The 27,747-nt window shown below is 39.9% G+C and overlaps 3 protein-coding genes and 1 long non-coding RNA gene across 5 annotated transcripts in view; 2 read left to right on the top strand and 2 right to left on the bottom strand.

Moving 5' to 3' along the window:
- Positions 1-4,038: 4,038 nt before the first annotated feature.
- Positions 4,039-14,826, bottom strand: si:ch211-214j24.15. 2 transcript variants are annotated; one of them, XM_046035356.1, is made up of 6 exons: positions 14,567-14,826; positions 9,544-9,776; positions 8,065-8,751; positions 6,577-7,287; positions 5,732-6,394; positions 4,039-4,915 (listed from the first exon to the last, which is right to left on the bottom strand). In XM_046035356.1, exons 2-6 carry the CDS (start codon positions 9,566-9,568, stop codon positions 4,185-4,187), a joined length of 2,817 nt encoding a protein of 938 aa, XP_045891312.1. In that variant the 5' UTR covers positions 9,569-9,776; positions 14,567-14,826; the 3' UTR covers positions 4,039-4,184. The 2 variants fall into 2 exon arrangements, with proteins under 2 accessions (XP_045891312.1, XP_045891303.1); XM_046035347.1 differs by lacking the exons at positions 9,544-9,776; positions 14,567-14,826 and having other exon boundaries at positions 8,065-8,803.
- Positions 14,302-16,104, top strand: selenow2a (selenoprotein W, 2a). Its single transcript, XM_046035573.1, has 4 exons — positions 14,302-14,458; positions 14,680-14,777; positions 14,884-14,960; positions 15,056-16,104. The coding sequence occupies exons 1-4, from the start codon at positions 14,430-14,432 to the stop codon at positions 15,137-15,139; spliced, it is 288 nt and encodes a 95-aa protein (XP_045891529.1). The 5' UTR covers positions 14,302-14,429; the 3' UTR covers positions 15,140-16,104.
- Positions 16,105-21,722: 5,618 nt separating this feature from the next.
- The window catches only part of slc4a1a (solute carrier family 4 member 1a (Diego blood group)), a 14,258-nt gene continuing 8,233 nt past the window's right edge, over positions 21,723-27,747 (top strand). Inside the window, exons 1-11 of the mRNA XM_046035583.1 lie at positions 21,723-21,859; positions 23,051-23,127; positions 23,369-23,424; positions 24,937-25,046; positions 25,134-25,180; positions 25,280-25,445; positions 25,552-25,687; positions 25,792-25,861; positions 25,984-26,026; positions 26,120-26,304; positions 26,416-26,623. Of these exons, the coding sequence (XP_045891539.1) occupies positions 23,101-23,127; positions 23,369-23,424; positions 24,937-25,046; positions 25,134-25,180; positions 25,280-25,445; positions 25,552-25,687; positions 25,792-25,861; positions 25,984-26,026; positions 26,120-26,304; positions 26,416-26,623 (1,048 nt within the window). The 5' untranslated portion in view covers positions 21,723-21,859; positions 23,051-23,100. The remainder of the gene's footprint in view (positions 21,860-23,050; positions 23,128-23,368; positions 23,425-24,936; positions 25,047-25,133; positions 25,181-25,279; positions 25,446-25,551; positions 25,688-25,791; positions 25,862-25,983; positions 26,027-26,119; positions 26,305-26,415; positions 26,624-27,747) is intronic.
- On the bottom strand, positions 24,599-27,468 carry LOC123960717. Its single transcript, XR_006822585.1, has 3 exons — positions 27,374-27,468; positions 25,969-26,603; positions 24,599-25,847 (listed from the first exon to the last, which is right to left on the bottom strand). It is a non-coding gene; the product is annotated as an uncharacterized LOC123960717 (long non-coding RNA).

Here is a 27,747-nt window from a genome sequence, read left to right as displayed (position 1 = left end):
TCGTTTTCTGCAGGGTGTGAGGAGACAATGACCGGTGCTTTGTGTCTCCACACCCCAGTGGGACCTGCCACTGGTACTAGAGGCTCTGAGGTCAAACCCCTACGAGCCCCTGGAACAGTCCTCCTTGAAGATGCTATCTCTCAAGACAGCCTTGTTACTGGCTCTCACCTCTGCCAAGAGAGTGAGTGAGCTGTGCGCCCTGTCGGTCCATCCCAGCTACATGGGAAAGACCGACCCTCGGTGGTCCAGGCTCACTCCACACGGGGTGTGGCTGTGTCAACGGCCCTCTTCAACGGGGTGAGCATTGAGGAGATTTGCACAACGGCATCGTGGTCTTCACCATGTCCATTTGTGCGTTTTTACCTCTTGGATGTGTTGGGCTCCTTCTCAGGATCTGTGCTCGCAGGTGCGACTCAGGATCTGTGATGAAGGAGACTGGTGTCACACTGACTGTGATGTCCCTGTAAGGGGTCAGGACAGTTCAGGTGTTGGATCTGGCTGGATCAGATCCCTCTTGGTCATGCCAAAACCCTAGTGGTCTAGTGACCTTTCTGAGGGGTGGCCCACTGCCCCATCACTTAGGATGGACCCACTGCACCCATAGAGTCCAGTAGAGGGCGGAGCCTGTGTGATATAGAACGAAGGTTACGATATGGTAACCCTAGTTCTATTAGCACAGGCGGAGCCCTCTACGATGGAGCCCTGCCACTCCACCGCCGTCTGCTAAAGGGTTGGTTGGATGCTGAGCGGTGAGGACACCGCTATTTATACGGTACGCACGTACAGTAGCGACGTCCAATTGGTCGGCTACTTACAGTATGCTAAATTTCAGTGGGCGAGTACGTGCGTGTGATAGGAGGAGAGGTAGTAGCCCTAGAGTCCAGTAGAGGGCGGAGCCAGTGCTAATAGAACTAGGGTTACCATATCGTAACCTCAGTTTTAGACACTCGGAGCAACTTGGGGTTTTGCAGGAGCGTCGAATTGAAAAAAGTTCATTTCAGGACAGCTCCCAACGTCATTTGTATACTTGTTTGTGTACTTCACAGCAAAATCACGGTTAGGCTAAGGACAGATGAATTGAAAGCTGCTCTTTTTTTATTGTAGGCTTTAAAAAAAGAATTGCGTGACTGTATGATCAGGGCCTTAGTCTTGTTACTTTAAAAGTCAAGACCACGAATTTCTTTTTTATGATTCCTTATATTTCATCATGTTTGTCTTTTCTTGCATACCTCTCTGATTAAAGGGGGCAGATAAGCAAAACTCACACTGCAAAATCCAAACTGCTAAACAGCAGTGAAGCAAATATATGAAGCATCTTAGTGCAGGCAGATTGTGTGTGACATCACCCGATATGATATCTGGTTATTGCGGTTTACAAGTTATCTCTCACTGCCAGGTGGAGCCACCAATGTGCAAAGTTGCCTAATGTAACTTTAAAAAAAGGATGGAAACACAATGATGTTGCCTGGGAGAAATGAACAGCAGAGATACAACTGAAAGTAGAAAGTGTTCCTTTAAGATTTCAGATATTTCATGTCTGTTTCATATTTATACACACGTCCAGACCAGGAAACTAGATCAAACAACTTAACCTACATCATAAAACAGTCTCCTGCCTCCCTGCGTTACCATACATTTTGATTTTAAAAACTGCCTTGAGACTGGACTTTACTCTGCCAGAGTGATTTTAGCCTCTGTATGTGTCTCTGTGTGTCACTTATTTGAAAGCCCTTTGATTTAAAACAAAAAAAAAAAAATCTATTCTTTGAATGGAAGCCGCACTGATTCTCTGTTTCCTTAACAAAGAAAATGGTAGGCTGGAGCGACCTCCTGTTTGTAACCACTGTCAAAGTGGTTGACTGTAAACTGGAAGAAGCACTCATGTGGACTCCCCTGCACAGACGAGCACAGTTCATTTCAACCTTTAAAGGATTTAAAGGTTTAAATGATTCCATTTGATAGGAAAGGTGAGTAACTTACCAAAGACTCTCTCACTTGAAACATTGTCTAGACTCCTCCTCAACTCCTTACCAGCCCAACTTTTTAAACGCCATCTCTGGGACCTACAATGCCAAAAGCTATTAATGTATCATATACCAGAAGTTTTAAGAGTGCTGTGGTTAAACCTCTACTTAGGAAACCACACCTTGATGTATGGTCTTTAATTGATTCATCTCTAACCTTTAGCCCCTCTAATTCTTTTCTCTCATTCTTTTCGCTTCTTGTGTGTGAGTGTAATCTGTACTCTTACAACGTATTCATGGTAGAGAGGAGCTCCTGTGTGTGAAAGAATTTTCCTTCTTTGAGGGTAACATCAAACAGGGTTTCCCCACGTCACGTTAAGGTTATTTGCAAAAGTGACACACAACATAACTTAGGTTAACTTAGGTAAGCTACCGGTAAGTGTCTTGTTTTGAACTAATATCCAATAGAATTTCACAGATGTATAGAGGGTTGAAGAATAAACTTATCTGGACGTGTAGTGAATCTCAGTAGGTCTAGTAAGGACAAATATCCCCCATCAGGAAGAAGCCTTCTGATTTAGTTTTGGCACTACACTGTGTCAATGTGCCATTCTCCTCGAGAGAGCTTCAATAAATACTTCTTAAGATAGCCTGAGTTTCCAGAAACTTTCCTCATCACTAGAGTTGACCAGCTCATAAGACTTTCCATCACAATGTGTCTCAAGTCCTACCTGCTTTGGCACCACCTGGAACTTTCTCACTGTCCATATGTTTACAATCGCTGTGCTTAATGTTGTCATTTCTCCATATTGTAATTTTAAAACTGATCCCTCCTCTGTTACTCTTCATGAGGTTTTTTTATGTTTTTAGGAAGTGAATTCAGGGGTATAAGACCAAATGTGCTGTACAGATTTTAAAACCTTTGAGGCAAATTTGTAGTTTGACTTCACATGACAATTCCTCCCACGCAGGGAGGTCCATAAAGAAATGTCTTGACAACAACTTGACTGCACAGAGCCCTGACCTCAACCCCAATACCTTTGGGAAGAACGGGAACACCCACTGTGAGCCAGGTATGCCCCCCCTTATGATTTTGAAGCAACAAATCCCTAAAACCAGAAGAGAGAAGGCTGTTACAGCAGCAGATTAATGCCCATGTCTGTGGTATGGTATGTTTAACAATCAGTTGTGGAGTTGATCTTTTGAATTGCATTATTTTGACATGTGTATCTAATATTTTTGCTTCTCGACATATGCAAATGAGGAGGCCAATATATTAGAGACATTGTTCCATATAATTTCCAAAACATGACCACCATCAAGTTCAACTTTACTTTAATTGCAAAGTCAGATTAAATTTGTGCCAAATGGTGATGCAGCGTAAAAACCCATTTTATATAATCAGTTTCAAGATTTCTAAGAAAAACTAAAAAGTCATTGTGCAGTAGTGGGAAATAACCAATTACATTTACTCAAAAACAGTTAAGTATAATTTGAGGTACTTCACTGGAGTATTTTCTGATACTTTATTCTTCTACTCCACTGCAATTCAGAGGCAAATATAGTCTATACTTTTCACTACACTGCATTTATTTGAGTTAGTTACTTTATGGATTGAGATTATTAATACATAATTTAATCATATTATCAAATAAATTATAAAGTATTAAGAAAATACTTAATTGATCTTGGGAAGGACATACACAAGCCACTCATAAGTATATAAAGTAATTACAATTAGCTCCACCTTTACCAGCTGTAACATAAAGTGATAAACACATTAATGCATAAGTAATTATAATCCAATAATAAATATTATTCTTAAATGGGCTATTCTGCATAATGAATACATTTTCTTTTGGTATGTTAAGTACATGTTGATGCTAATACTTATGTACTTTTACTTAAGTAAAAGTTTGCATGCAGGACTTTTACTTGTATTTCTCCACTTCGGTATTGCTACTTTTACTTAAGTAAAAGATATGAGAGCTTCTTCCATCGCTGCAGAAGTATTTCAGTGGCAGAATCTGCATTTCCTAATCTTATACAAGAGCGCCCCTTTGTGGGAAAATATCACAACAAAATGGTAATCCCTTCAGCCAAAGAAAGTGAGGTTTTGACAATTGTTTACTTCTTGAAATTAACTAGTCAGAAAAATTACATATAAATTACTTTTGACCGATAGAGATGACAGTTTACTCCATCTTTGATTACCCTGTTTCAACATGTATTATTATCATCTTGTTTACTTTTTTCTTCCTTTGTGGCCTTCCAGCTGTGCTCCAGACTCTTCCTCAGTTCGACTAGATCCCTCCTGATCTCCTCAAGGAGTTCCAGCTTTGAAAGTTTCCTGTCGATGGATGAGAGCACTTCTTCCTGTCCAGTCTCCTCTACGACAGCAGCCTGCTCTGCAGTGGGAGAGTTGGGTTCAGTTGGCTGAAATGACCCAATTGTTTGCTCCCAAACCATCTCAAAGTACGTGTCAATGAAGGCTTCCAGCTCCTCCAGGTTGCTCTTGTCCCTTTGGTCAATCAGCACCTGCAGACATCCAGACTCAGCAAGCATGTGAGTATGCTCTCTCAGTGCAGGATGGCAGAGGGAATTAACATTGATGACATTTTGCTCTGCAATCATCCTGTGTTGTGTTTGAGGAAAAACCAGAAGCATTGTTGGATGTCTTGTCGAGGACAGATGCCCCTGGCTTTCACCATTCAGTCTCAGGTGAAGATCATCCGTAGGGAACCAGGCAGGCAGATATTTAGTCCGCCTCAGTCCTTCTTTACCAGAGAGCATAGAGGTCAAACAGGACATGAAGCTGTCTCTGTCAAGGATGGCGAGTCCTGTCCAGCTTCTCGTTCGTTCTGCTGGAAGAGCCACCGTCTGACCACCATTATCTTGGCCATCCGAGCAATTTTGTGAGGTTTGAGTAGTGGAACTGGCTGATTCATTCACTGTAAAGGAAATAAGACTTAATCTGAGCCATAAAAATTCCTGACATCTCCACCCATCCCAAGATATAAATCTTCTTATCTCTCCTCTGCAGAAACTGCTACCTCACTGTTTACATCATAAACCAGTGATTGATTTGATCACTCCCCATTTTACACCTGATATGACTTTTAGATTTACTGTATGTGTTGCTTACTCTGTTTAACATTGCATAATGCTGTTTAGTTCATATTCTTTAATTGATTCTATTTCAATAACCGATTTAATGTGCTAATAGACAGCATTTTTAAGTATTTATGACCTATAATGTTCTACATTTTGAAAATGTTTCCTAAAGTTTTAAAATATTTTTGTTACATTTGTTGTATTTTATTTATAATTATTATTTATCCAGTCATATTCATTTTTATTTACACATTTGTCACATTTGCTGTTACTGTAATTTTTAAATATTAAATACCATAATTTATTGTTTTACTGTAAAATATTTTGTCTCAATTCATATTTCTGTCAAAACTCTTTAAATAGGCATTTGAGGGAACTAATGGATGTTAAATGATATGATATGTTAAATGATGATATAATAAAAGCAAAGATTAGTGAAATAAAATAAAAGAATAAATATTTAGAATTTTCTATTCTGTTATTTATCTCAAAACCCCCGTTCTTACAACCTCTTGGGGGTTCTCTACGCCCAGGTTGGGAACCACTGCTTTAAAAGAACCGTGTCATTACAAACTTCAGTCCAGAATACGTTGTCTGAACCTAAAGTGACAAAACATGTTGGGAAAACACATCAACGCAGGAGGTTTACTTACAGTCATGGGACCGCTGATGTTTGCAGCTCGTGACCACCTTTAAATCTTTTTTACACAACGTTACTGCAACCGGTTGGTGCTCTTGTGGTGAAGAAACACTTTTCCACATGTCATCGCCTCTGTGAAGAACAGCCATCCTTTCTTTAGGCAGCATCTCCTCTATAAGCTCGATCAGCTCGTTAACCTGAGATCCATCCCCCCAGTGTTTATTGTCCATGACATGATATCTGTTCCCGCACTTCTCAACCAGCCCCTGCAGCGGTTCTCCTTCGCTCTCAATGCGCTGCTCGATGCTGGTGTCACCCAGCCAGTCACCGTAGCTGAACAGGACCACAGCTCTGCTCCACATTTGGCCTCCTCCTGCCTCCAGTTGTTTCTCCATTGCCTCCCTTTGGGTATCTTTGAATGAGGAGCTCACGTTGACAACCAGGAGCAGAGCAGACGATGCCAAGAGGAGGTCAGAGGTCACAGTGAAGCAGCCTGGTGTGTCCAGCACTACCACCGTCTTTCCACTGATTGTGGCAGTTTGTTCAGAGCAGGAAGTGGTTTGGGTTTCTGTGTGGAAGCACTCCCTGCCTAGGATGGTGTTTCCACATGAGCTCTTGCCAGTTTTTCTGACACCAACAAGCACTATTCTCAGATCTGGAAGAGGGTTGAGTTTCTCTGTATAAAAGAAGTTTTACAAAGCTCTTTGAAACATGGCAAACAACATCTTTCTGGTTGAATTGTGTCTAAACATCAAAACAAAAAACAATACCTAATGGCAAAATTAAATATTGTTTATTAAATAAATAAAACAAAATTACGCTGACATTGTTAATCACTTTTAAATGTGCCTAACTCACCCAGCTGAGACCTCGCCAACTGCCTTTGCTTCTGCTTCCTCATCAGTCTCTCCTTGGCTCTCTCCTTCTCTTGTCTCATCTTCACCTCCAGCTGTTCCATCACTTTCCGCTCTACTTCATAATGCTGGCCGTCGTTGCAGCCAGCCAACATTTCCTCAATCTTCCCAATCAGTCCTCTGACTTGAAATCCATCCCCTTTAGTTTTATTGTTCAGAACATGATACCTGTTGCCGCATCTATCAACAAGCCACTGCAGAGGTTCTCCTTCACTCTCGATCCACTGCTCAGTAGTGGCGCCTCCCAGCCAGTCGCCAAAACTGAACAGCACGATGACACGACTCCAGATGTTCTCACTGATCAGCTGGAGATGTTCCTGCACTGCTCTCCTGTAGGTTTCGGTGAAAGCCCTGTCCACACGGATCACCAAAAGAAAGACGTGAGGCCCCGGAGGGCAGAGAGACAAACTGAACACCATCTCCATCCGGTCGAAGATGGCACTCTCGTCACAGAAGTAGTTCATCCACCAGCCTGGTGTGTCCACCACAGTCACCTGTCGCCCAAACACCACTCCTTTTCCAACGAGGCACAGGGCTGTTCTCCTCAGTGACTGGCTGCTCTCTCTACTCAGAATTGTGTTCAGTGAAGAGGTTTTCCCAGAACCCTTTGCTCCAACCAACACAATCCGGATATTAGTAATGGGCTTCAGCCTCTCTGAAAGAATGAAAGTGAAAATATAGAGCAAAGGGTGATTTGATGATTTGCAGGTCAAGAAACAGCTGGCATCTAGGTTACAGGAATAGTTCAACATTATGAGAAATATTGTTGCCTTGTCAAGATTTAGAGGAGAAGATCGGTACCACTCTGGTTTATGTCTGTTCAACCTGAAGCTACAGCCAGCAGCGCCTCGGCTTAGCTTAGCATAACTAGACTGGAAACTGGGGAGAAAAACTATCCTGGCTCTAGTGACAAGATCCACCTATCAGCACCTCTAAGGCTCAACTCACATCAAACCAGATGTTGTGGCAAATAGGCACAGGGTTGAGCGGCTGTGTTTGTGGGTGTGGGTGTGTTTATTTGTTTTTTTAGAACTTTACAGCTGTGAAACAATCAGAAAACCAGCAATCCCACTTCTTCATTCGATGTCTACTGTAGGTCGCTCAACCACTGCTGTCTCTTTGTCTCTTTCTCTTTCTCTCAAACAAATGAACACAAGCCAAAGGAAGCTTCTTATTATCGCTATTTTTCAATTAATTAATCAATTAAGTATCTGCAGCAGCAAAATTGTTTCTGGAATAAATTTAGCCGTACACATGAGGGTTGACCACATCTTAGAGCAGGTCAAATTTCATAAGGTATAGTGCTCATTATTGTGTTTGAATGGCAGGCTGTTTCTATGAGTGTCCAGTATCCAAGCAGGGTTGTGGAAATTTTCGCTGTAATAGCCAAAATAAGCAAAGTATTTCAATGATTGTGAATAGCCTAACTCACCTCGCATGAGAAATCTGTGTTTCTTCATACTCATAAACCTCTGCCGAGCTCTCTCCTCCACTCTTCTCTTCTCTTCTGCTGTCGCCTGTAATAAATTTTCCTGCATTTCAAACCATCTGTTACCATTTGCTCTGACAAGTTTCTGTATCTTCTCCAGCAGCTCAGCAACTTCACTATCATCACTCAAGATAACACTGTGACACCTCTGATGGCATCTCTCACTGAGCCAGCGGAGGGCCTGTCCCCCCATCTGTACAAGCTCCTCTGCTTGAGTGTGTTTAGACCTGTCAGCAGAGATGAAGACAACCATGCAGTGACTCCACACCCTGTCACCCAGCAGGGCCACGTGCTCCTCCACAGCCCTGCGACGCCTCTCTGTGAAGGCCGAGCTCGTCTTAATTATGATTAGAAATACATGTGGGCCTGGTGAGCACAGAGAGACACTGCTTACAATCTCCCTCTTCACAAGCTCAGATGTCTCTTGAGTGCTGAAGTCGCACCACCAGCCGGGAGTGTCCACCACTGTGAGCCACCATCCGGCCACCACACCCAGCCTCCTGGAGCACGAGGTCCTCTCTTTGGTGACAAACTCCTCTTTGCCCAGGATTAAGTTCCCCACAGAGCTCTTTCCAGAGTTTCTGCCACCAAGAAGGATGATGTTTAACTGTGATGTACACAAGCCGTCCCCTGAGAGGAGGGAAACATTGTGAGAAGGGTTCATATTCAAACTGCATTGACTAAAATCACATTTCCGTTCAAATGGATTGATTAATTCTTATTTGAGAAGGAAAATGGTTTAAGCTTCTCAAATGTGAATTATTGCTTGTTTTCTTTCTTTCTTATGATGGTAAATTCTTTGAGCTTTAGGGCTGTTAGCCTGACAAAACAAGCAATTTAGATATGTCAACTCATAACCAATATCTTCTGACATTTTATAGAGTAAACATTTAATCAAACAATTGAACAATTAATAATGAAAATGATTGTTAGTTGCAGCCCTAATAATTTACAACATCAGGCTCCATATGACATAAAATTACTAAAATGTACACTGAGTTAATTATGTTTTGTCTTAGAAATACAATAAACTGAATCAATTATTATTATTAAATTATTATTATTATTATTATTATTATTATTATATTACCTTATTATTATTATTATATTACCTTAAATCCTTCCATCTTAAATCATGTGTCACATAGACACAATAATGTTTTGACAATCATATTAAAGCAATAAACAAAAGGCTAATAAATTCATTTACACTGCACAAACAAATTTTAAGCTATGGAAATGAAAATCATTCTAATATACACACAAAATACTTACAGATAAACAGTTAAGAAGACATTTAAAATATTACACTGATAACTATATTACAGAGAAGGAAGTTGTTTGGATTTTCACAGCGATACCTTTTAAATTCAAGACATAATCATGGATGTTAAGTAGAAGACAATGGGAATCAAAACTTACATGTTGACTGCCCCCTGGTTGCCATCTCACATCATGTACCATTTATAAGCAGATTTATAAGTAGATTTTAAAACAAACATCAGTTATTCCAATTTCATGTCCGTGTTTCCATGTTCTCTGTGAAAGATGTGCCGAAGTTTGTTTTTTATGCGTTTATGAGTCTGAAGGTTGTCTGTAATGGTTAATCAGTGCAGAGTAAGAACCCCACCTCTCAGCAGCAGGTCAACAGTCCACTGAGGGGAAACATAAGAGTGTGCACAGCATTTATTATTTATACAACACAGGCAGATAGTAAAGAGAGTTTGTTTTGTATTTACTATACTACTGATGGACTTGTCTCAGCATGTTATCAAGTGTGTATCACTGTTATCATTTACAGCCACGGGATAAGGACTTTGAAAAGAAACAAGTACAAAACTAGAAAAATTATCAAAATTCACTAAATATGAGTAGGATTTGGTGAATAATGAGCACTGAGCTTCTGTGGGATGCAGGAGCGTTGTAATGTAAGTACTAATGTAGTTACTAATTACTTTATAGATTCATATTTTACACACAAAACATCTGATGAGTTTATGAAAGGTGATGCACTGTCACAGATTAAACAACCCAACAATATCTAAAATAGCTTAAATTTGCTCCACCTCGACCAACTACAACAGTACTACTGACAGCTAATTCTGCATTATGAGTACTTTTACTTTGGAAACTTCAAGTGCATTTTTTGGAGTGTTTTTATATTGTAGTGTTACTGATTTTACTGAACTATGTCAGCTTAAAAATGATTTTGTGATTTTTTTAAGTTGGGGGCCCACACCTCAATTTCTTTGCTATTAAAGGCCTTTTGACAACAATTCTGACAGCTACACTGTGTTTCATATTTCAGTTAGCGTGAGTCTCTCATATCAAGGGCTGAGCCAAGCATTTACAGTTTTTTACAATTGCTATGTCACATTTCTCTGTATGGTTTCACTTTTTCAACACTCTTCACACGATCAGCTCAACAGAAGTCAATGTGGACTAAACTGCGGATCACTTTTCATTGCTTTTATACAAAATGCATTCAGTGACCATGTCTTTCAAATTTCCTAAACCGTTTTCTCACTCAAACTCAACCACCAAAACTGTTACACTTACGTTCAACATAACTACACAAAAATAATCATAAATGATTTGGACACTGATCACCTGTTTTTATTTCTTGATGACCTCTATGAAGGATTTGTGCCAGGTGGGGAAAGGGGGCAGGTAAGGCAGAACCCAGAAAGTTTCGGAATTGTATGGGACGATGTGGCATTTCGTTGTTTTCTTCCAGTCACAGAGTGGCTGTAATAGAATCATGGTTTACTGTAAGATACAATGCAATTCACCTGGGAAATACACCTTTTTGCATGCCTCATTCATCCCTGGCTGTTTTCTATTATATGTCCAGACTTTCAGTATTCATTGCTTACACGAGGGACATCTGATCATGTGGCTGGTGATGATAAACTTTACACCACCATGATGAAAAGAATACCTCGGTGGAGTTGAGGAATGGATAGTAAGATGGAAGGAAAGGTGACACCGTCCTGGGATAAACCACTCTGATGAAAAGTGATCCACAGTTTAGTCCACATTGACTACTGTTGTGCTGATCGTGTGAAGAGTAAACCCATATAAAGAAATGTGACTTAGCAATTGTAAAAAACTGTAAGACAATGCTTGGCTCAACCCCTTGATATGAAGGAATAATGCTAACTGGACTTTGTAGAAGAAAACCTAGAAGACGTTTTGTCCCTCATGCAAGAGATTTCTTCAGTTGTGCAGAATTTCGTTGGGTCAAACACAGGAGCACTTTCAGTGCAGACTCATCCCTTTAAAATGCACCACAGAGTGCCACAGGAAGTCATTTCTGCATGTGGCCATCAAACTCTTTAACTTCTCCATCAAAGTGTCAGACACCAGGATACTTAATCAGTAACTGCACATTGTAGGGCAATAACTGACAAATTGTGCAATATTCTATGTTGTAAATCTTATGTGCAATATTCTCTGTTTCATTACTGGAGTTAGTTCAGGATTTTTAATCAGTACTCATCAATGCTCATTATTATTACACTATTTATTCATTCCTGTTATTTATCATTACACCTCTCTTAATGTTGTATAATACTGTTATGATACACGTTTATTTTCACTTATTATTATATTCTAAGTTTTTTATACTTTATATACTTTATTATATTCTCCACTGAGCAACTTTTACTATTATTTCTATTCCTTTTATGCCTTTCGAGTATCTGTGACAAAGAATTTCCCCTCCGGGATCAATATAAAGGGATTCTGATTCTGATACCCATGACTACTGCTGAGTCATTTAAACAGGAAGTGAAGGCCGATTTAAACCCTTTCACACGGAATACAAAGACCAGATGTTAGCGGATGATAGTGGGTTTTTATCCAGTGTAAGATGGGCACAATGTAACAAATGCAACACAAATACTGCATGACTACATACTTGTCTTTTAATCAGCTTCACATGACACCGTAGCCCCTAACCGGTTTTGAAACACTCAGTCAGTCAAGTAATGTTTGTTGTTTCCCCAGAGGTAAAGTAGAGAAACTAAATAAATAAAGTTGATATTCATAGAAAACAGGTGTGCGTTGTTTAACACTATCAGATCTTAGACATGTAAAACTGTTTAGGCATAAAAGGCTAACTGTAGAGAGCTTACAAAACAGTCTTGCATAATAACTCTTACAGTATATGTATGTATGTAACTGTGCAGATGATTTGTACATTGTGTCTTTGTACACTTTTGCATGTCTAAGGTCTGGGTGTGGTTTTGGTGTGCAGCCTTATTAGAGCTGTTCCTTTGGGAGACATTCATGTGTAGTTATCAGGATGACTATTTTGGTAATCATCTTCATTCTTCATTCTTACAATCTTCATAAGAAACGGACAGGTTTAACTGCATAAGTTAAACAGGTTTTCCTCATTGTTATGTTATTAGGCTGCTTGAGAAGAAGAGCACTGAACTTTAACTACAGTACTATTTTATGCTTTTTAAGTTTCTGTCTGCATATACACAGACAGAAATGACATTTCAAACAAAAGAAACCTTTAATGTCCAGTAGTCTATATTATATATCATTTGTTAAATTGTATAAACTTTTATGAAATCTCTAGTTTACCTCTGGGGAAACAACAAATAACACTTGACTGACTGATTGACAATGTTTCTGAACAGGTTAGATAGGTGCTGCATTGTCATGTGATGCAGAACAAAACATATGATGAGTTTATGAAAGCTGATGCACTGTTACAGATTAACCAACCCAACAATATATAAAACACTTTAAATAATACTTTAAGTGCACTTTTTGGAGTGTTTTTATATAGTAGTACTGCTGATTTAACTGAACTGTGTCAACTTAATCATGATTTTTCTGAGGTATATTTTGTGATTTTTTGGATGTTGGGGGTTCTGACAGCTACAGTGTGTTTCATATTTCAGTTAGCATTAGCTCTTCGTGTCAGGGGTTGAGCCAAGCATTGTCTTACAAGTGCTAAGTGTTAAATAATATTTCTCTATATGAGTTCACTTTTTCAGAACTTTTCACAGTCAGCACGGCAGAAGTCATTGTGAAACGTTGCTAAAAGTGTTTCCTCAGTGTTCAAGATTTGATTCTGAGATGTGTGTATACTAGGCCTATAATTTGACTCAAGTAAGACTTTGAATGCAGGACTTTCACGTTACATGTCAGGGCTGAGTTAAGTAAATGATCTGAATACTTCCCCCACCACCGATACAGGTATGTGTCCCTTTAAATGTTTTCATCTTACTCATTGTGGTGACCGTAGGTGGGGACTGACTTGTGTAAAGTTACAGAAAAATAGGAAAATAAAAGAACTGGCTTCCGGTGAAGCTTTTCAAAATAATATTATGCCGACCCATGTGCTGACCTATTCTATTTACTCTTAAAAGCATTTCAGTCATAGGTGTCATTTACACACTGGGGACATGTCCCTACCACTTTGTGACAATGGCAGATTTTGCCCCCACCACTTTTTTAAAGCATAATTTGCTTCTTTTTTTAAAAAAAACAAAACAAAAAAACGTTCTGAAATATAGCTTGTAGTTAAACAACAAATGAAAAAAACTTTTAGAAAGGTTTATTCGCACATTAAGAAAACATGTAATTCAATTAAAATATAGAAGAAACAAATGTGCATTAAAAAAAGTAATTTAAGCTAAGTTATCCGCTATCTCCCTTTGAACGTGACAAAACTGGAGTGAAGACTAAATCATGCCTGCACATGCTGCACATGTGTTGCCTCAGCAGGGATGATGAAGCTCTACAGCAGAAACAGATCTGAAAGCTACACAGAAAGCCTGAGAGCTGCACTGACTTATATTCTGTTATATTTATATGCTTTAAAATGTCACGTGTTTCCTTTTACATAAATAAAATTCCATAAATTTGTGCAGAATGCAGGAAATTAAGTGTTTACAGATCAAAATTTCCTGGGGGAGGTCCCCCCAGACCCCCACTCATATATCTTGGCATTGAGTTCAAACATGTTTTGGGGAGCAATCCGAAAAATGTCCTCAAAACGTGCTTTTCACTGCCAAACTCCTTAGCTAACGTTTCATGTCAGCCTTGAGCTGTAACTTCTTTTTCGACGTTTGTTCCTTTTATACTGTACATAATTGTGTTACTGCTGGTCTAATCTCAGCTAGCTTCACGGAGGTCCCGTATTTTAAACTCCGCCCCGATCCCCGGCTCCTTCAGTGTTACAAAAGCAGCTAACGCGTCTTACAAGCACTTAACCACACTGCTAGTTCCGTACAGCCGACGACGCTCGGCGAACAACAACAACAACAACAACAACAACAACGATGGGGGTGACAATTAAAGTCGAATACTGGTATTTACATCTTTTATTACACTCATATTCGATTTGTGTACGTTTTTAGCTAACATAGTGTGACTCTGTGTTTAAAGACAGTTTCTACGATAGAGTAACGTTACCTACCGTTAGCATCATTAGCTCAAGGCTAAGCTAAGTTCTGTGACTGGGCAGCACGGACTTGTTTAACGGTTATTAAAAATGCATGTAACGTTATTGTTGTTTTTTTTCCTATGTAGTGGTGGATGAGGGTACGCACCCCGCTATCAGGAGCTCGCCCGGGTTGTTAAGGGTGAGTTTCCCGATGCGGATGTGTCAGGCTTCGTGGGAAGACAAGGTACGTCATATTTCAACTGATCTTCATCGTCAATGTGGAGACACGTATCATTCGAGGCAAAGAGCATGAACTGGGATCTTAATCTTATGTGCCTTTTATTTTGTAGGCAGCTTTGAGATTCAAATCAACGGGCAGCTGATCTTCTCCAAGCTTGAGCAGGGTGGATTTCCGTATGAGGATGACGTGAGTAACATGCAGGGTAAACACACTCCGTGCCCTTAAAATGCAAATCCCAACAGTGACAGTCTCTGATTTTATGCTGCGGTTTCCTGTCACAGGTTATGAATGCAGTCCAGCATGCCTATGATGGGAAGACTGTGCAGAAGATCACCAAAAGCCGTGCACCATGCGTCATTATGTAAACCTCCCTCCTCCGCAACAATTAGCAGCATCAAAACAGGGCCAGTGCAGACTGTATACTGCCAATGCCACCTCTGGTCTACCTCAACCCTGCTAAAATGGGCTGGGATAAAACCACAGAGATGCACTATGACCACTAGCTACTTTCTTTGATGCAGGCCACCAAACTCTGCTATGCCTTCTGGCTCCCCTCTCTGTTCTCATTGTGGTGCTTCAGGCTGTTAATGATTACCATAGCCTAAAAGATTTTAAGGTCATGGTATGATGAACCCATTCCTGGAAATCCTTCCTTATAGGAACTGAGATGGGGAGAAGATGTCGCAAATAGTTTAGAGGGAGCTCACTTTTATTGTCCTACAGCATCCTTGCCTTTGCATTCTCTAACTGCCTAAATGTTATTTTATTGTTTATCCAAGTCTGTTTTTTTTTTTTCATCTCACATGCAATAACAATTATCTTTGAATGCAAAGGTAGTGCAAAGTACCCACGCATTATTTTAAGCATAAAGGGATACCGTTTCTGCCTCTGCACCGCTCTATGCTGAATATTTTTTTACTAAAGCATTTTTCTAAGATTTGATAGCTATTTCAAAAAATCAAATTACTGTATCAGTTAGTCAACCAATGTAATATAATTTGTGGTTGGTGAAGGCAAAATTGGAATAGTTTACAGTAACATTTAAAGTGTTATGCTGCCATTGCATGCAGCAGACAAGCTCTGCCAAGTATCCGGTCTGAATCTGTCATCAGGTTTTGTTTTTGTTTTGTTTTTTTTTAATGAAAAGCTCTTCTGTAATTAAAACTGGTCAGGTAAAAGAGCGATCATGAGAAGTGCTTTCTGAAGACCACCACCCACTGGTCTGTCAGTTCACACTAATTAGATGTCTGCTCATTTTCCACAAATGATGTCACATTGTTTACTTGGATTTGAAAACTGTAGAAATTGAATAAAGATAATGGTTGATTAAGTGCTGTTGTTTTTCACAGCGTCTTTTCGTGTGCGTGACTACATACAGAGTTATGATGCAAGAATGTTTTGTAAGTGCTCTATAATTGGCCTTCAGTGCCTGTGCATCCATAACAGAGCTGTTCCTTTTGGGCGGCATTCATGGGGTGGGTACCTGGATGAATCTCTTGGTAATGTTGACAAGGCAATTAGTCAAACAGGTTTTCATCTTTGTAATTAGGCTGCATGGCAACTGCTGTTTGAGCAGAAGATCACTGAACATTAAAAACAGTGCTATTTTATGCTGAAGTTCCTTTCTAAATATACACAGAAATTATATTTTAAATAGTAAAAACATTTAGGCCAAACTTTAATGCCCAGTACTCTACAATTTAACAAATGATTAAACTCTCTTACAAAATCTCTTGAGAAACAACAGAAAACATGTGATTGACTGACAGTAGTACAAAACAGGATAGGCTTGCGGTTTCAAAAGAAACCCTGCAAAAGAGAAGTAATTTAGTCATGTGGTATTTGTGCCACACTGGTTACACTAAGGGGCGCCAAATTCAACAAAGAGTGCAGTCTTCAGTACTTGGTCTCTGGCATCCCCTAGCTAAGAAATAAGGTACTGACATACTGAAGTCAAACACATGTAATGCAGTGGTCTGAAAATTGCTTCATGCTTTTTTGTCAAATTATAGAATTTTAGGTTGTAACTGCTAAAAAGATTATTAACCACTGAAGTTCCTTTTAATTTTGCCTTTTTAGCCAACTGTGCATTATTATTTCTAGATGGAGTGAAAATTTGATTTAGGAATATAGAAAACGCGAATAACTGATGTAATGTCATTGAAAAAAATAACCATTTATTAGTATTCTGACTTGCATAATGGTAAATTTACATTTTCTTTTTGCTGACGTGAAGTCACAGTGACTCACAGTGTATTAACTACTTGTCAATGGATGGTAGGTTGTGTAGTTTAGTGTAATACGCTGTGACTAGGTGGGTCTTTGTAGCTGGCTCTGGCTCCCAGTGATAACTCACACCAGCCTGCTTGTTCTAATGCTGATAGAGCCCATCTCTGGTCCCTTAGTTAGTCCGCCAATTAGAGATTTGGAAATGTACAGTGCCTATTAAAAGTAAATAAGTTGGACCTTCCAGGTGTATATAAACAACAATCACACTATACACACAGGTGATTCACATTCAACTACTTTTGTGACATCTAAAACTTGTGATTTAGGTGTGTCCTTTTAAAGGGGGTGAATTCTTATGCAAATATGTATTTTGTGTTTGTAATTCATTTAGATTATTCTTTGGAAATCTGTTTTCACTTGAAAGGATGAAATAATTTTCTGTTTAAAGTTGCCAAATTAAATCTAGTGCGATTCAATGTTGTAAGACAAAACATTAATATATTTTACTTTAGCCTTATGATTTTGATGTTTTGGTTGTTCGACAATGACATTTAAAATCTGACACTCCTTAAAGTAGGTAGAAAATCCAAGTCACATTGCAGCCACATGGCTGATGCTTATGTTATAGGTGGTTTATGTTGCACCATTTTTCACTAGATTGTTATAAGGTACCCTACACATTACATGGTAGCTGTGTAAAGCAAGAGAAACTTTCTTTTTATCTCAATTTGCCATTGTTTGCTTTACATTCCAGAAAACTCCCCAAATACAGTGTCAAAAACTATGTCTGTCTGGATGAAAATGGCTATATGAAGACTGGGAGTGTCTGTATACTCTATGTTGAGACACATGGACACAGCAGATAGCTTCAACAACTGGTGATAACAGGCTTGTGTCACAGTGTCTTGTGCTGGGCTCTGTCCCTTACTGTCCCTCATTTTCTCTGTATGGCAAGTATTATTATTGTGGTGTGATGGTGCACTCCATTATGTGGAATATGAGGTTGACAGTTTTGTTTTTTATGGAAATATTTTGACAGCTATTTCTGGTACAGACATTCATGTCCCCGAGATGATGAAATATAATCACTTGTTTCCCCTGACCTTTCATTTAGCACCTATATCAGGTCAAATTTAAGCATTTCACATCAGCCTCAGCTGTACTTTGTCTTTACTGTTAATTAGTAAATGTAAGCATGCTAACACACTCAAATAAGATGGTGACCATGGTAAACATTGTACTTGCTAAACATCAGCATGTTAGCATTGCCACTGTGAGCATGTTAGCATGCTGACATAAGTATTTGGCTCAAAACACTCACAGGCCTACAGCCTCACAGAGCTGCTAGCATACCTATCAAACGAACTCACATATGTTGCTGTCTTTGGTATCAACTTTACAGCAAACCCAGAAGTTTCATCCTTCATTAAAATGCTGGTGTCTAAGGTCGTGGGTTCTGAATTAGAGGCCCGGCACCCCCAAGAGATCCCAAGATGAATCTGAGGGGTCACTGGATGATTAACCCTATAGGTCACATTACAACCCCATTTTTCAAGTGAGTCAAAAATTATCCATTTGCATTTCCTCTCTTTCCTTCTCATCAGTTACTTTTGTCAGGTTCTGTGACGCCTATTTGCATCACCAGTTACTATGTGTGATTTTCTAGATTTTCTACCTCTAAGGGGATTCTATCCCTTTATCAGCAGGGACTCTAACCCTAAGGGGACTCTTACCCTTTGACACTTAGGCCCCATCCACACTACTACGTTTTTGTTTGAAAACGGAGACCTGTTGCTACATTTGCACCTCCCGTCCAGACTAAATCGGCGAAAACGAAGACCTAAAACTGAAAAGTTCGGAAATGCTGCTGACCCCGTTTTGCGTTTCAAAACTCCGGAGGGAGTTTTAGTGAAGACGGGCAAAAACAGAGGACTTTGGAAATGATGACGCAGACGCTCTTGTTTGGCTCTCTGATTGGGTCTTATAAGTCATGCAAAGTGCAGTTCTTCATCTACATAATTTTTTTCTTTCGCCAAATCTTCTGTAACTACGGAAGAGAGAGACCATCTGCTTCATGTTTCCACCAGCACGCGCATTCCCAGTGTACGTGAACGACCACTAGATGTGCGTTTTCAGTCGTTTTAGTATAGACACTGATACGCAGCTAAAACGCTGGTGTGGATGGAGATCATGTTCGTTTTAATTCTCCGTTTCTAAGCTAAAACGGAGTAGTGTAGATGGGGCCTTAGGGGACTCTAACCCTAAGGGGACTCTAACCCTTCCTTAGATACAGTCATCACTGTAAATCCAAATTGTTCACGCTACAAACTCTGAAAAGTGGTTCAAAGCCTAGCAGCTTAGCTAGCTTAGTAGCAAAGAAGCATAATGTATAGACCATAATATTTGCTTGATAAATTGATGATGAAAAAACAAACTTTAAATAATGTTTGTGTGGAGTGCAAATAATTATTAAGAGAAATATTGGTTGGTTGTAACACACTTCATAATGACCTTAAGAGTTAATGGGACACGGTTAATGGTGGATGTTAGAGACCTTGCGCTCCTCTACCTTCCATTTGAGGACGCCCCACAGATGCTCAATAGGGTTTACGCCTGGAGACACGCTTGGCCAGTCCATCTTCTTTACCCACAGCATCTTCAGCAAGGCAGTGGTCTCTTGGAGGTGTGTTTGGGGTTGTTATCAAACACTAATACTGCCCTGCGGCCCAGTCTGTGAAGGCAGGGGATCATGCTCTGCTTCAGTATGTCACAGTACATGTTGGCATTCATGATTCCCTTAATGAACTGTAGCTCCCCAGTGCCGGCAGCTTTCATGCAGCCCCAGACCATGACACTCCCACCACCATGCTTGACTGTAAGCAAGACGCACTTGTCTTTGTACTCCTCACCTGGTTGCCGCCACACACGCTGACACCATCTGAATCAAATAAGTTTATCTTGGTCTCATCAGACCACAAACAATAGTCTGCTTGTCTTCAGCAAACTGTTTGCGGGCTTTCTTGTGCATTATCTTTAGAAGAGGCTTCCACTGCTGCACGGTGGCCAAGCCCATACAGTGGTTGAACAGGACCGGTTCCACTCAGAACAGGCCTCGCCATGGTCGACCAAAGAAGTTGATTGCACATGTTTGGCATCAGGTTGTCTTTAGGAAATAGACGTATGAGTGCTGCCAGCATTGCTGCAGAGGCTGAAGGGACATCAGCCTGTCAGTGCTCAGACCATACGCCGCACACTGCATCAAATTGATCTGCGTGGCTGTCGTCTCAGAAGTGTCATATCTTCAGTGTTGTTAAATGGAAAGATATAATCAAATATTTACAACATTTGTGAGGGGTGTACTCACTCTTGTAAGATACTGTAGATCCCTCAAGCTGATCTTTCTCCTCTCCAAACCTTCCTACAGCATCCATTGCCCCTGTTTAGCAAGGGAGACAGCCTTTGCACTTCTTGCCATGTCCTTCTGCCACTTGCCCCCAGGCCAAAGGAACACCATGAAGATGTATGTTATAACAAATACAAGGATGTTTGGTTTTATTCCAGACTTGTGCACAGTTGCAGTACAAGAGATGCTCAGTTTACTTTGTGTAAATATTGAGATATTACTACATGCATGTGCACTTTTTGACTTAATGTCTCTTTGTGGTGTTGAACACTGTTGCCCAGGTATTAATGGATATCTTTCTTTTCATCTTTACTTTCACTCTCATATTTTGCATCTTTGGATTGTCTTTGGGTATGTATGTGATTGAAATGTTTATGTATGTGTATATGTTTAAACCCACTTCCCTTGAATTGCCTCTGGAGGGATAAATAAAAGGATTTTGAATTGCATTGAATTGTGTCATGAGTCCAGTAAATCAGTTTTTCATTCTTGCAGCGCGCTTTCAAAGGATTCAAAGCGTTTATTGTCAGATGTTTAAGTTTCCCTGTACACTGAAATTCTTACTTTGCTGTCCACATCAAATGCCTACAATAAAAATAAAATAAAATAAATGTATTAAAAAATACAATAACTAGAGATATAAGAAAAACATAAAATTATGTTTTTATAGTTTTAGTTTGTTTTTTGTTGTTGTAATAATCTGTGTCAACCCTCTTATAATTTCCTCTTTCACCAGCCTGCGCTGCGTCCTTCTGTCAGTATCTGTTATCAGACTGGGTTGGACCACCAGCATCCACCTTCAGTCAGCGGCAGAAGATGTCTATTAGAGACAAAGTAAGTGAGCGTGAGGGCTGTAATGAAAAACATTAGCTTTAATGTGTTTATCTCATCACTTTCCTCAAGATAATCATTGGTAGAGGGACCACCCCCTCATCGTGAGGGAATCCCCAGTACGTAAACAAGATGACGCACTAAGAGGCTCTCCACCTGATACTGTATGATTTCCCTCTTTTTTACCCTCTTTACCCCCTGTGTGTCCCTCAGTCAGGATGAGGTTTGGCCTGTTGGTCCAAACAGGTTTCTCTTACTGCCCCTGTCCTGGCTCAGACCTGGTACATGCTGGTAGGGCGAAGCGAGCAAACTAGGGTTGGGATATCCCTTTTCTCAAGGTGTCCCTGGCCGATAGGGCTGCTTCTCTGTCACACAGGCCTTATCTCCCCCACCCCTCACGCTCCCGCCAGGTTACTCAGCAACCAGAGGGGTAGTGGGGTATAGCACTTCTCGATAGTTTCGACGTAGTTTCAAATGGGTGTTCCCTCCTCTTCTCATGCTCTTGCTGTACTCATCTTTTTGTTTGTCCTGGTTCACTTTATCACCAAGCTCGTCTAGGCTGACAGAGCAGAGGTCGTCCTGTTTCCAGTGCTAGAGACCAGGTGGGAGTACCTGCATGCAGGTAAGGGTGTGGCCTCCTCAGGTCAGGGTTCAGACACACTTTGAGGTACTACTGGACTAGAGGGTAGAGGTCAAACCCTGATAGAAGAAGAGCATATTCTGAAGTTTCTCTACCGTGTTTGTAAGATTAGGGCGGGAGTTCACTACAAATTTATTCAAAATATTTTTAAAAGGAATATTAACCTTTACAAAAAAAGATGCTTGTGCATATTTTCTGTAAAAACAATTTAATAATAATAAAAAATAATAATAATATGAAGTCAAGGTCAAGTGGGATTATTATCTTCAGATAGTAAAAGCCAGGCAGATTTTCATAATTTGTTGCACTTTTTGAAATATTTCTACCTGCTTGTTTTTTTGCTAAAACATCTGTATATTCTCAGTGTTAAATTGTGAATAATTGTTACCACTAAACGGCAGTGTCTTGTCAATATGCAGCATCATGACATGTACAGACGTTCTGGTCATATCATGTTTGTTTCTTTCATGCCATACTAATAATTTTCTGCATGTGTGTAAAACAAGACTCTCTTTCTCTACTGAAGTCACTTGACCTCTATAGGCTTGCTGCTAAGACACATTTTCAACAGCATTTTTACAAAAAAATGTGCCAGTCAGTTGTTTGTGAAATTGAAATGCAATCCACTAAAAACAATACACAATGTTACATTCTGAGAAATATATTGTTGTGCATTCTGAATATTCCTGTCTAAATGTGACAGATTTCATGTTATAGAAGCTGCATTTAAAGATCTTTACTGCACTGTAACTGAAGAGAACAGAAATGTGTGGTTGAAGAAGGGTGTAACCCAGAGATAAGGCTTGGTACGTCTTCTATTTAAACTATAACGTAGCTCACATTCTCAACGGCTATGTGACTATCTTTTCTGTTCTGTATCAGTATCTCCGCTGAAGATGACGAAAAAAAGGCTCAAAGCAGGCCGTATTGGTTTTTGTAGAGGCTGAGAAACCTTTTCAATAATAATATAAATAATAAATACACCCTGCCAAGTTGACTACAGAATAATGCTACTTTTGCTATGATTGCTACGAGAATATAATATATATATTAATTGCAAATTCTGTGTTTGGGTGGTGTATGTCAAAAGTATGTCAAAATCACTACTCACAAATCTCATATGATTATTATATGCTTGTTTTTCATGTCTATTCATTTTTTTTTCTGTCTTAGGGGATGTATAAAAGTACCTGAGAGTTCAAGGACAGACAGAAAGAAAATCAATGGAAAACAATATAAATTTTGAGGAGGTTGGTCTTTTTCATTTTAACATCAAACAGTGTAACATCTTCAACATTAAGAATCAGTACAGTTGCTACAAGATTTAATGTAATACTAAAGTGTTATATTGAAGATTGCACTCTCTCTTTATCCATTTTCATCTCTGCAGTCAAGATGAATGTTTTAAGATTAGGAATTAGTGTCTCATGTGAAATTGTGTCATGTTACACCCTTTCTCTAAGCCTCTCTCTCAACTTTCCCCATGTCTAGGACAGTGACATGTCATATGAAGACAACGAGTCCACCTTCCCCTCTCCAGTGAGACTGTGAGTGCTTTCTCTTATTTAAGCCTCTCTGTTTCAGCAGTACTTTAGACTGAGCATGTTGCACTTTAATTCTTATACTACAAAGCATATGTATAGCAAAGGTATGCTGGAATTATGTTTCATGACAAGGATAATGGATCTTTTTTGTGCTGAACTGAGCATGTTGGGCAGTGCTCCCAAGATGTGTATCAGCCAAATAAGTCCGTCCAATCAGTGATTATGTGTAGGTTTAAGTTATAGTAGGTTTGGTAGTAAAGCTGCTCTAATAAATCATTTAAACAATACTTCAGATGACTTTGTGTAATGTGAAAGGGGTCGCATGTAGTGATGAACCCACAGAGAATTATGACCGAGTCTGCAGATCCCCTGAGCTCTACGGAGCATTTTAGTCTCAGCTTTCAGCTCAGAGTTTTGTGGACTGTAACTTTAATCTTTTGACTTATTTCCACCCGCTGCAGGCGGCTTTTTCAAGTGAAAAAGCTCTAAACACCACTGTATGATCACAGTACAGCACTAAACAGCAGACTAACTTGTGAACATAGTGGTAAATGTAGCATCTAAAGAGTCATGTATTATTTAGAGCTGAAGGAGACCAAACCCGAGCTAAAATTTGAGTGAATATTGGACATTTATCAGGTGGCCAGAAATACAAATTCGAATGAAAGATAATGTTACTCCTGTCTTCTCAGTGTGTATATTGCAGAACTGTTTGCTAACATGTTTCTACCATGTCAACTGTTAACATGATAATATTATATCGACAGCTAGTGTGCACTGCCCCCAAGTGGCTAAAAAAAACTCAGTTAATGCAGTTTAAGGTTATGGTTATGCTGAATTCACAACATGAATAGTTACATCCTATGCTCATGACATGCAAGTGTTCAATCCATCTATAAAATACCTCAAAGAATTGAAATGAAATCAGGGTAGGCTATAGCTACCTTGAATTATAGACTTAGGCTACAGACTAGCTAATTTTGCTTTTCAGTTTGTTTACTGTCAGAAGATTCACATACATATTTGCAACTTGGATCTTGACATGAGTGATTTACAAGCAGCATTGAAAGCAGCATTAGGGCACTCGTCGAAGGGAGGATGTATTTTTATTAAAGTGAAAGAGTATGGTAATGAGTGTAGTAAACATGCCTGAGAGTCTAAACTAAGGGCACAAGCCTAACACACCAAGAAGTCATTGATAAGAAATAGGTTGAGCAATCTTGCCCTCTTGTGGCCTAGGATAGAATAGCACAAATAGAGGAATTTGACAGTTATGGAGATCTTGATCCGCCTAAACTGAGTCCTACTTGAATGGATTTTAAACTATTTGCTAACTACCGTTACAGGACTCAAAGTCTGTTTAACTTACAGACACAATTATGGGAGTGCATTTTCCAAACAGTGAGCTGAGTCTCTTGCATGTCGTTCATACGGTCTGATGAAACATTAGGTGTTGTTATGAAGCAGTCATCCTTAGTCTTTATTAATGTTTGGGTTTTTTTGTCACACCATCAGGACTTCACCAGGCCAGAGCGGCATCTACAACCTGGAGAAGAGGATGCAGGAAGAGGAAGAGGAGGATGAGCCACCTGTGGAGGCCATTGTCATCCCCAGTGATTCAGAGGGTAGGCTCCCTTCACAAGCTATGCAGCTGTTGGTGATTTGACTTGTCATATCTGTGCACAAATCACTTTTCTGTCTCTTTATTTCAGCTTATCTGAACGTGAACACCAATGCCACCACAAGAGGGGATGCTCAAGTTAGTCGACATTCTTCACACTTATCAGACATAAAAGTGAATTCAAAATAACATTATCTGCCTGTATGTTTATTAACAAACCCCATTCCATTAACACAGGCCTATGTGGAGCTGAATGAGCTCCAGGGCAACACCTGGCAGGAGACTGGCCGCTGGGTGGGCTACGAGGAGAACTTTAACACCAGCACAGGACAATGGGGTCCTTCTCATGTCTCCTATCTCACTTTTAAGAGCCTGATCGAGCTCCGCAGGACCATGAGCACAGGTGACTTTGGAATTTTGAATGCAACAGAAATCAGTGCATACATTCGGATAATATCGAACTTGTTTTAGTTTAATTTATTTATCTAAAGCAATTCATATGTCCTCAGGTGCTGTCATCTTTGACCTGAATGCCAGCAGTCTGTCCACTGTGGCCGAGAAGGTGGTTGATGAGCTGTTGAACAAGAATGAGATTCGCGCCAGTGATCGGGATGACCTGCTGAGAGCTCTCCTCATGAAACGCAGGTCACCCACAAGAAACAATATGTCTATGTTTCTTCTACAAGATGATATTGCCACAAAAAGTGATTGCAGCATGCACTTTATGTTCATTTTATTTGTCCTTCCAGTCAGTCTGAAGGAACTGTGGTTACTCCCTCTGGAGACATTCAGATGCAGACCTTTTCTGTAACCAAGAAGGTATGCATTTTGTTTATTACAGTCCTATCAATTTTCATCATCTGGGTAATCATTAATATCATATTCATGGATCAACTTAAGAGCTTTCATTTATTGAACTGCTGCACCTGCTGTTTTTGCAGAGAGACAGTTCTGACAACGTGGAGGCCTCGGTTGTCCTCTCAGGTATGTTCATGTAATTCAAGACCAGTTATGTGTCTCAGGGGTTTTGTATGTGGTTCTAGAGCAGATGACAAAATAAAAGTGTCTTTTTGATAGGTGTCCTGGATATCCTGCAGAAACCAGTGGTGGCTTTTGTGAGGCTGAGTGACTCTGTGGTGATGGACTCTGTCCTGGAGTCATCTGTCCCTGTTCGCTTCGTGTTTGTGTTGGTGGGCCCCAGCCAGGGCGGAATAGACTACAGTGAAAGTGGCCGTGCCATGGGTGCTCTGATGGCCGACTGGGTGAGAGAGATGAGAACAGTTCAGCCGCATAAAGCTTTAGCAATGAGATCCCACAAATTAAAAGTTGCCGACTTTGTTTGGTGCAGGTGAATAAAAGCTTTCTGTGTTCAGGTGTTCTGTCTCGAGGCCTTCTTGGCCCAGACTGAGAAAGATCTGACAAACGCCATCGCTGACTTCATGGACTGCAGCATTGTGATCCCTCCCACTGAGATCCAAGAGAATGCAATGCTTGAGTCAATCATCAATTTCCAGAAGAAGATGCTGCGTGACAGACTCCGTCCCAATGACACCCGTCTTGCCTATGGTGACAGGGTCCAAGGTCAGCACACAGATCAGTACTTAGGCTACAGTGCAGAGCAGCCTGGACTGACAGTTTAATCTAATTTTCGTCCCCTGTTTGTGAGACTTTTGTGTACTGTAATTGCATATTGAAAATTATTACAGTCTATAAATAATTACATAATTGCCATTTCATGATACAAATAATAATAAATAAGCGTATTTTATATATTATAACATTATATATATATATTTATATATATAAAATACGCTTATTTATTATTATTTGCATTCTCCTGAAGAGTAAGACTAGGAGATTAATACCTCTTCATGTCTGTTAAATATGAAGGTACAGCCAGCTGGCAGTTAGCTTAGCTTAGCATAAAGACTGCACAGGGGAAACAGTCTGGCCACTTACCAGCACCTCTAAAGCTCACTTGTTAGCATGTAAAATCTCATTTGTTTAATATGTACACACATTGAAGCATTTAATGACAATTTACTATTTTACATGACGCTACGTGCCAGTCACTTCCTGGCAAAGGAATAGTTTGGCACATGAGCTCACTTAAAAAGGGCCAATTGTTGAAGCAAATCGGATGAGCGTGTGTCGAGAAATCTAAGGACAAACATACATATATACGGACAGACAGACTCTTTCCATTGTACCTTAGCACCGTTAAGCATGGTTCGAATTATGGGTAGGGATTGCGGGGGTCTGACCCCCCTAGTTAAGGATTGGACCCCCCCAAAAGAGACAAAACCAACAGTTCAGGGGGGTATTTCTTACCTGTATTTGTAAATATCGCAATATATTTCCCGTACTCATGCCTTATATTCAAGAATCTTGTCTGTCTGCATCACTCGCGGCGCAGCTGCTCCAGTCGGTGCATCACACACTAATGGAGGCGCAGCAGGTTAATGTCAGTATTTAACTATCTAGCTGCTTTAATACACTTAACTTTCCTACCTTCAGAGATTCGTAATTAGCATTTTACTTACCCACCTTATTCATTTCACTATGTAATTTCATATTTTATGTAATTGTCAGCTAACACTGGAGTTCAGGCATGAGCAGTGAAATTGGGGATTAGTTATTGTAGAGATACATTTTTACATCAATATAGAGTTTTTTATTTCATTTGAAGTCTTTTGTGAGTCCTT

Source organism: Micropterus dolomieu, linkage group LG02, assembly GCF_021292245.1.
Source record: "Micropterus dolomieu isolate WLL.071019.BEF.003 ecotype Adirondacks linkage group LG02, ASM2129224v1, whole genome shotgun sequence".
Classification (NCBI taxonomy): Eukaryota; Metazoa; Chordata; class Actinopteri; order Centrarchiformes; family Centrarchidae; genus Micropterus; species Micropterus dolomieu.
This window is presented reverse-complemented; position numbering and strand designations above follow the sequence as displayed.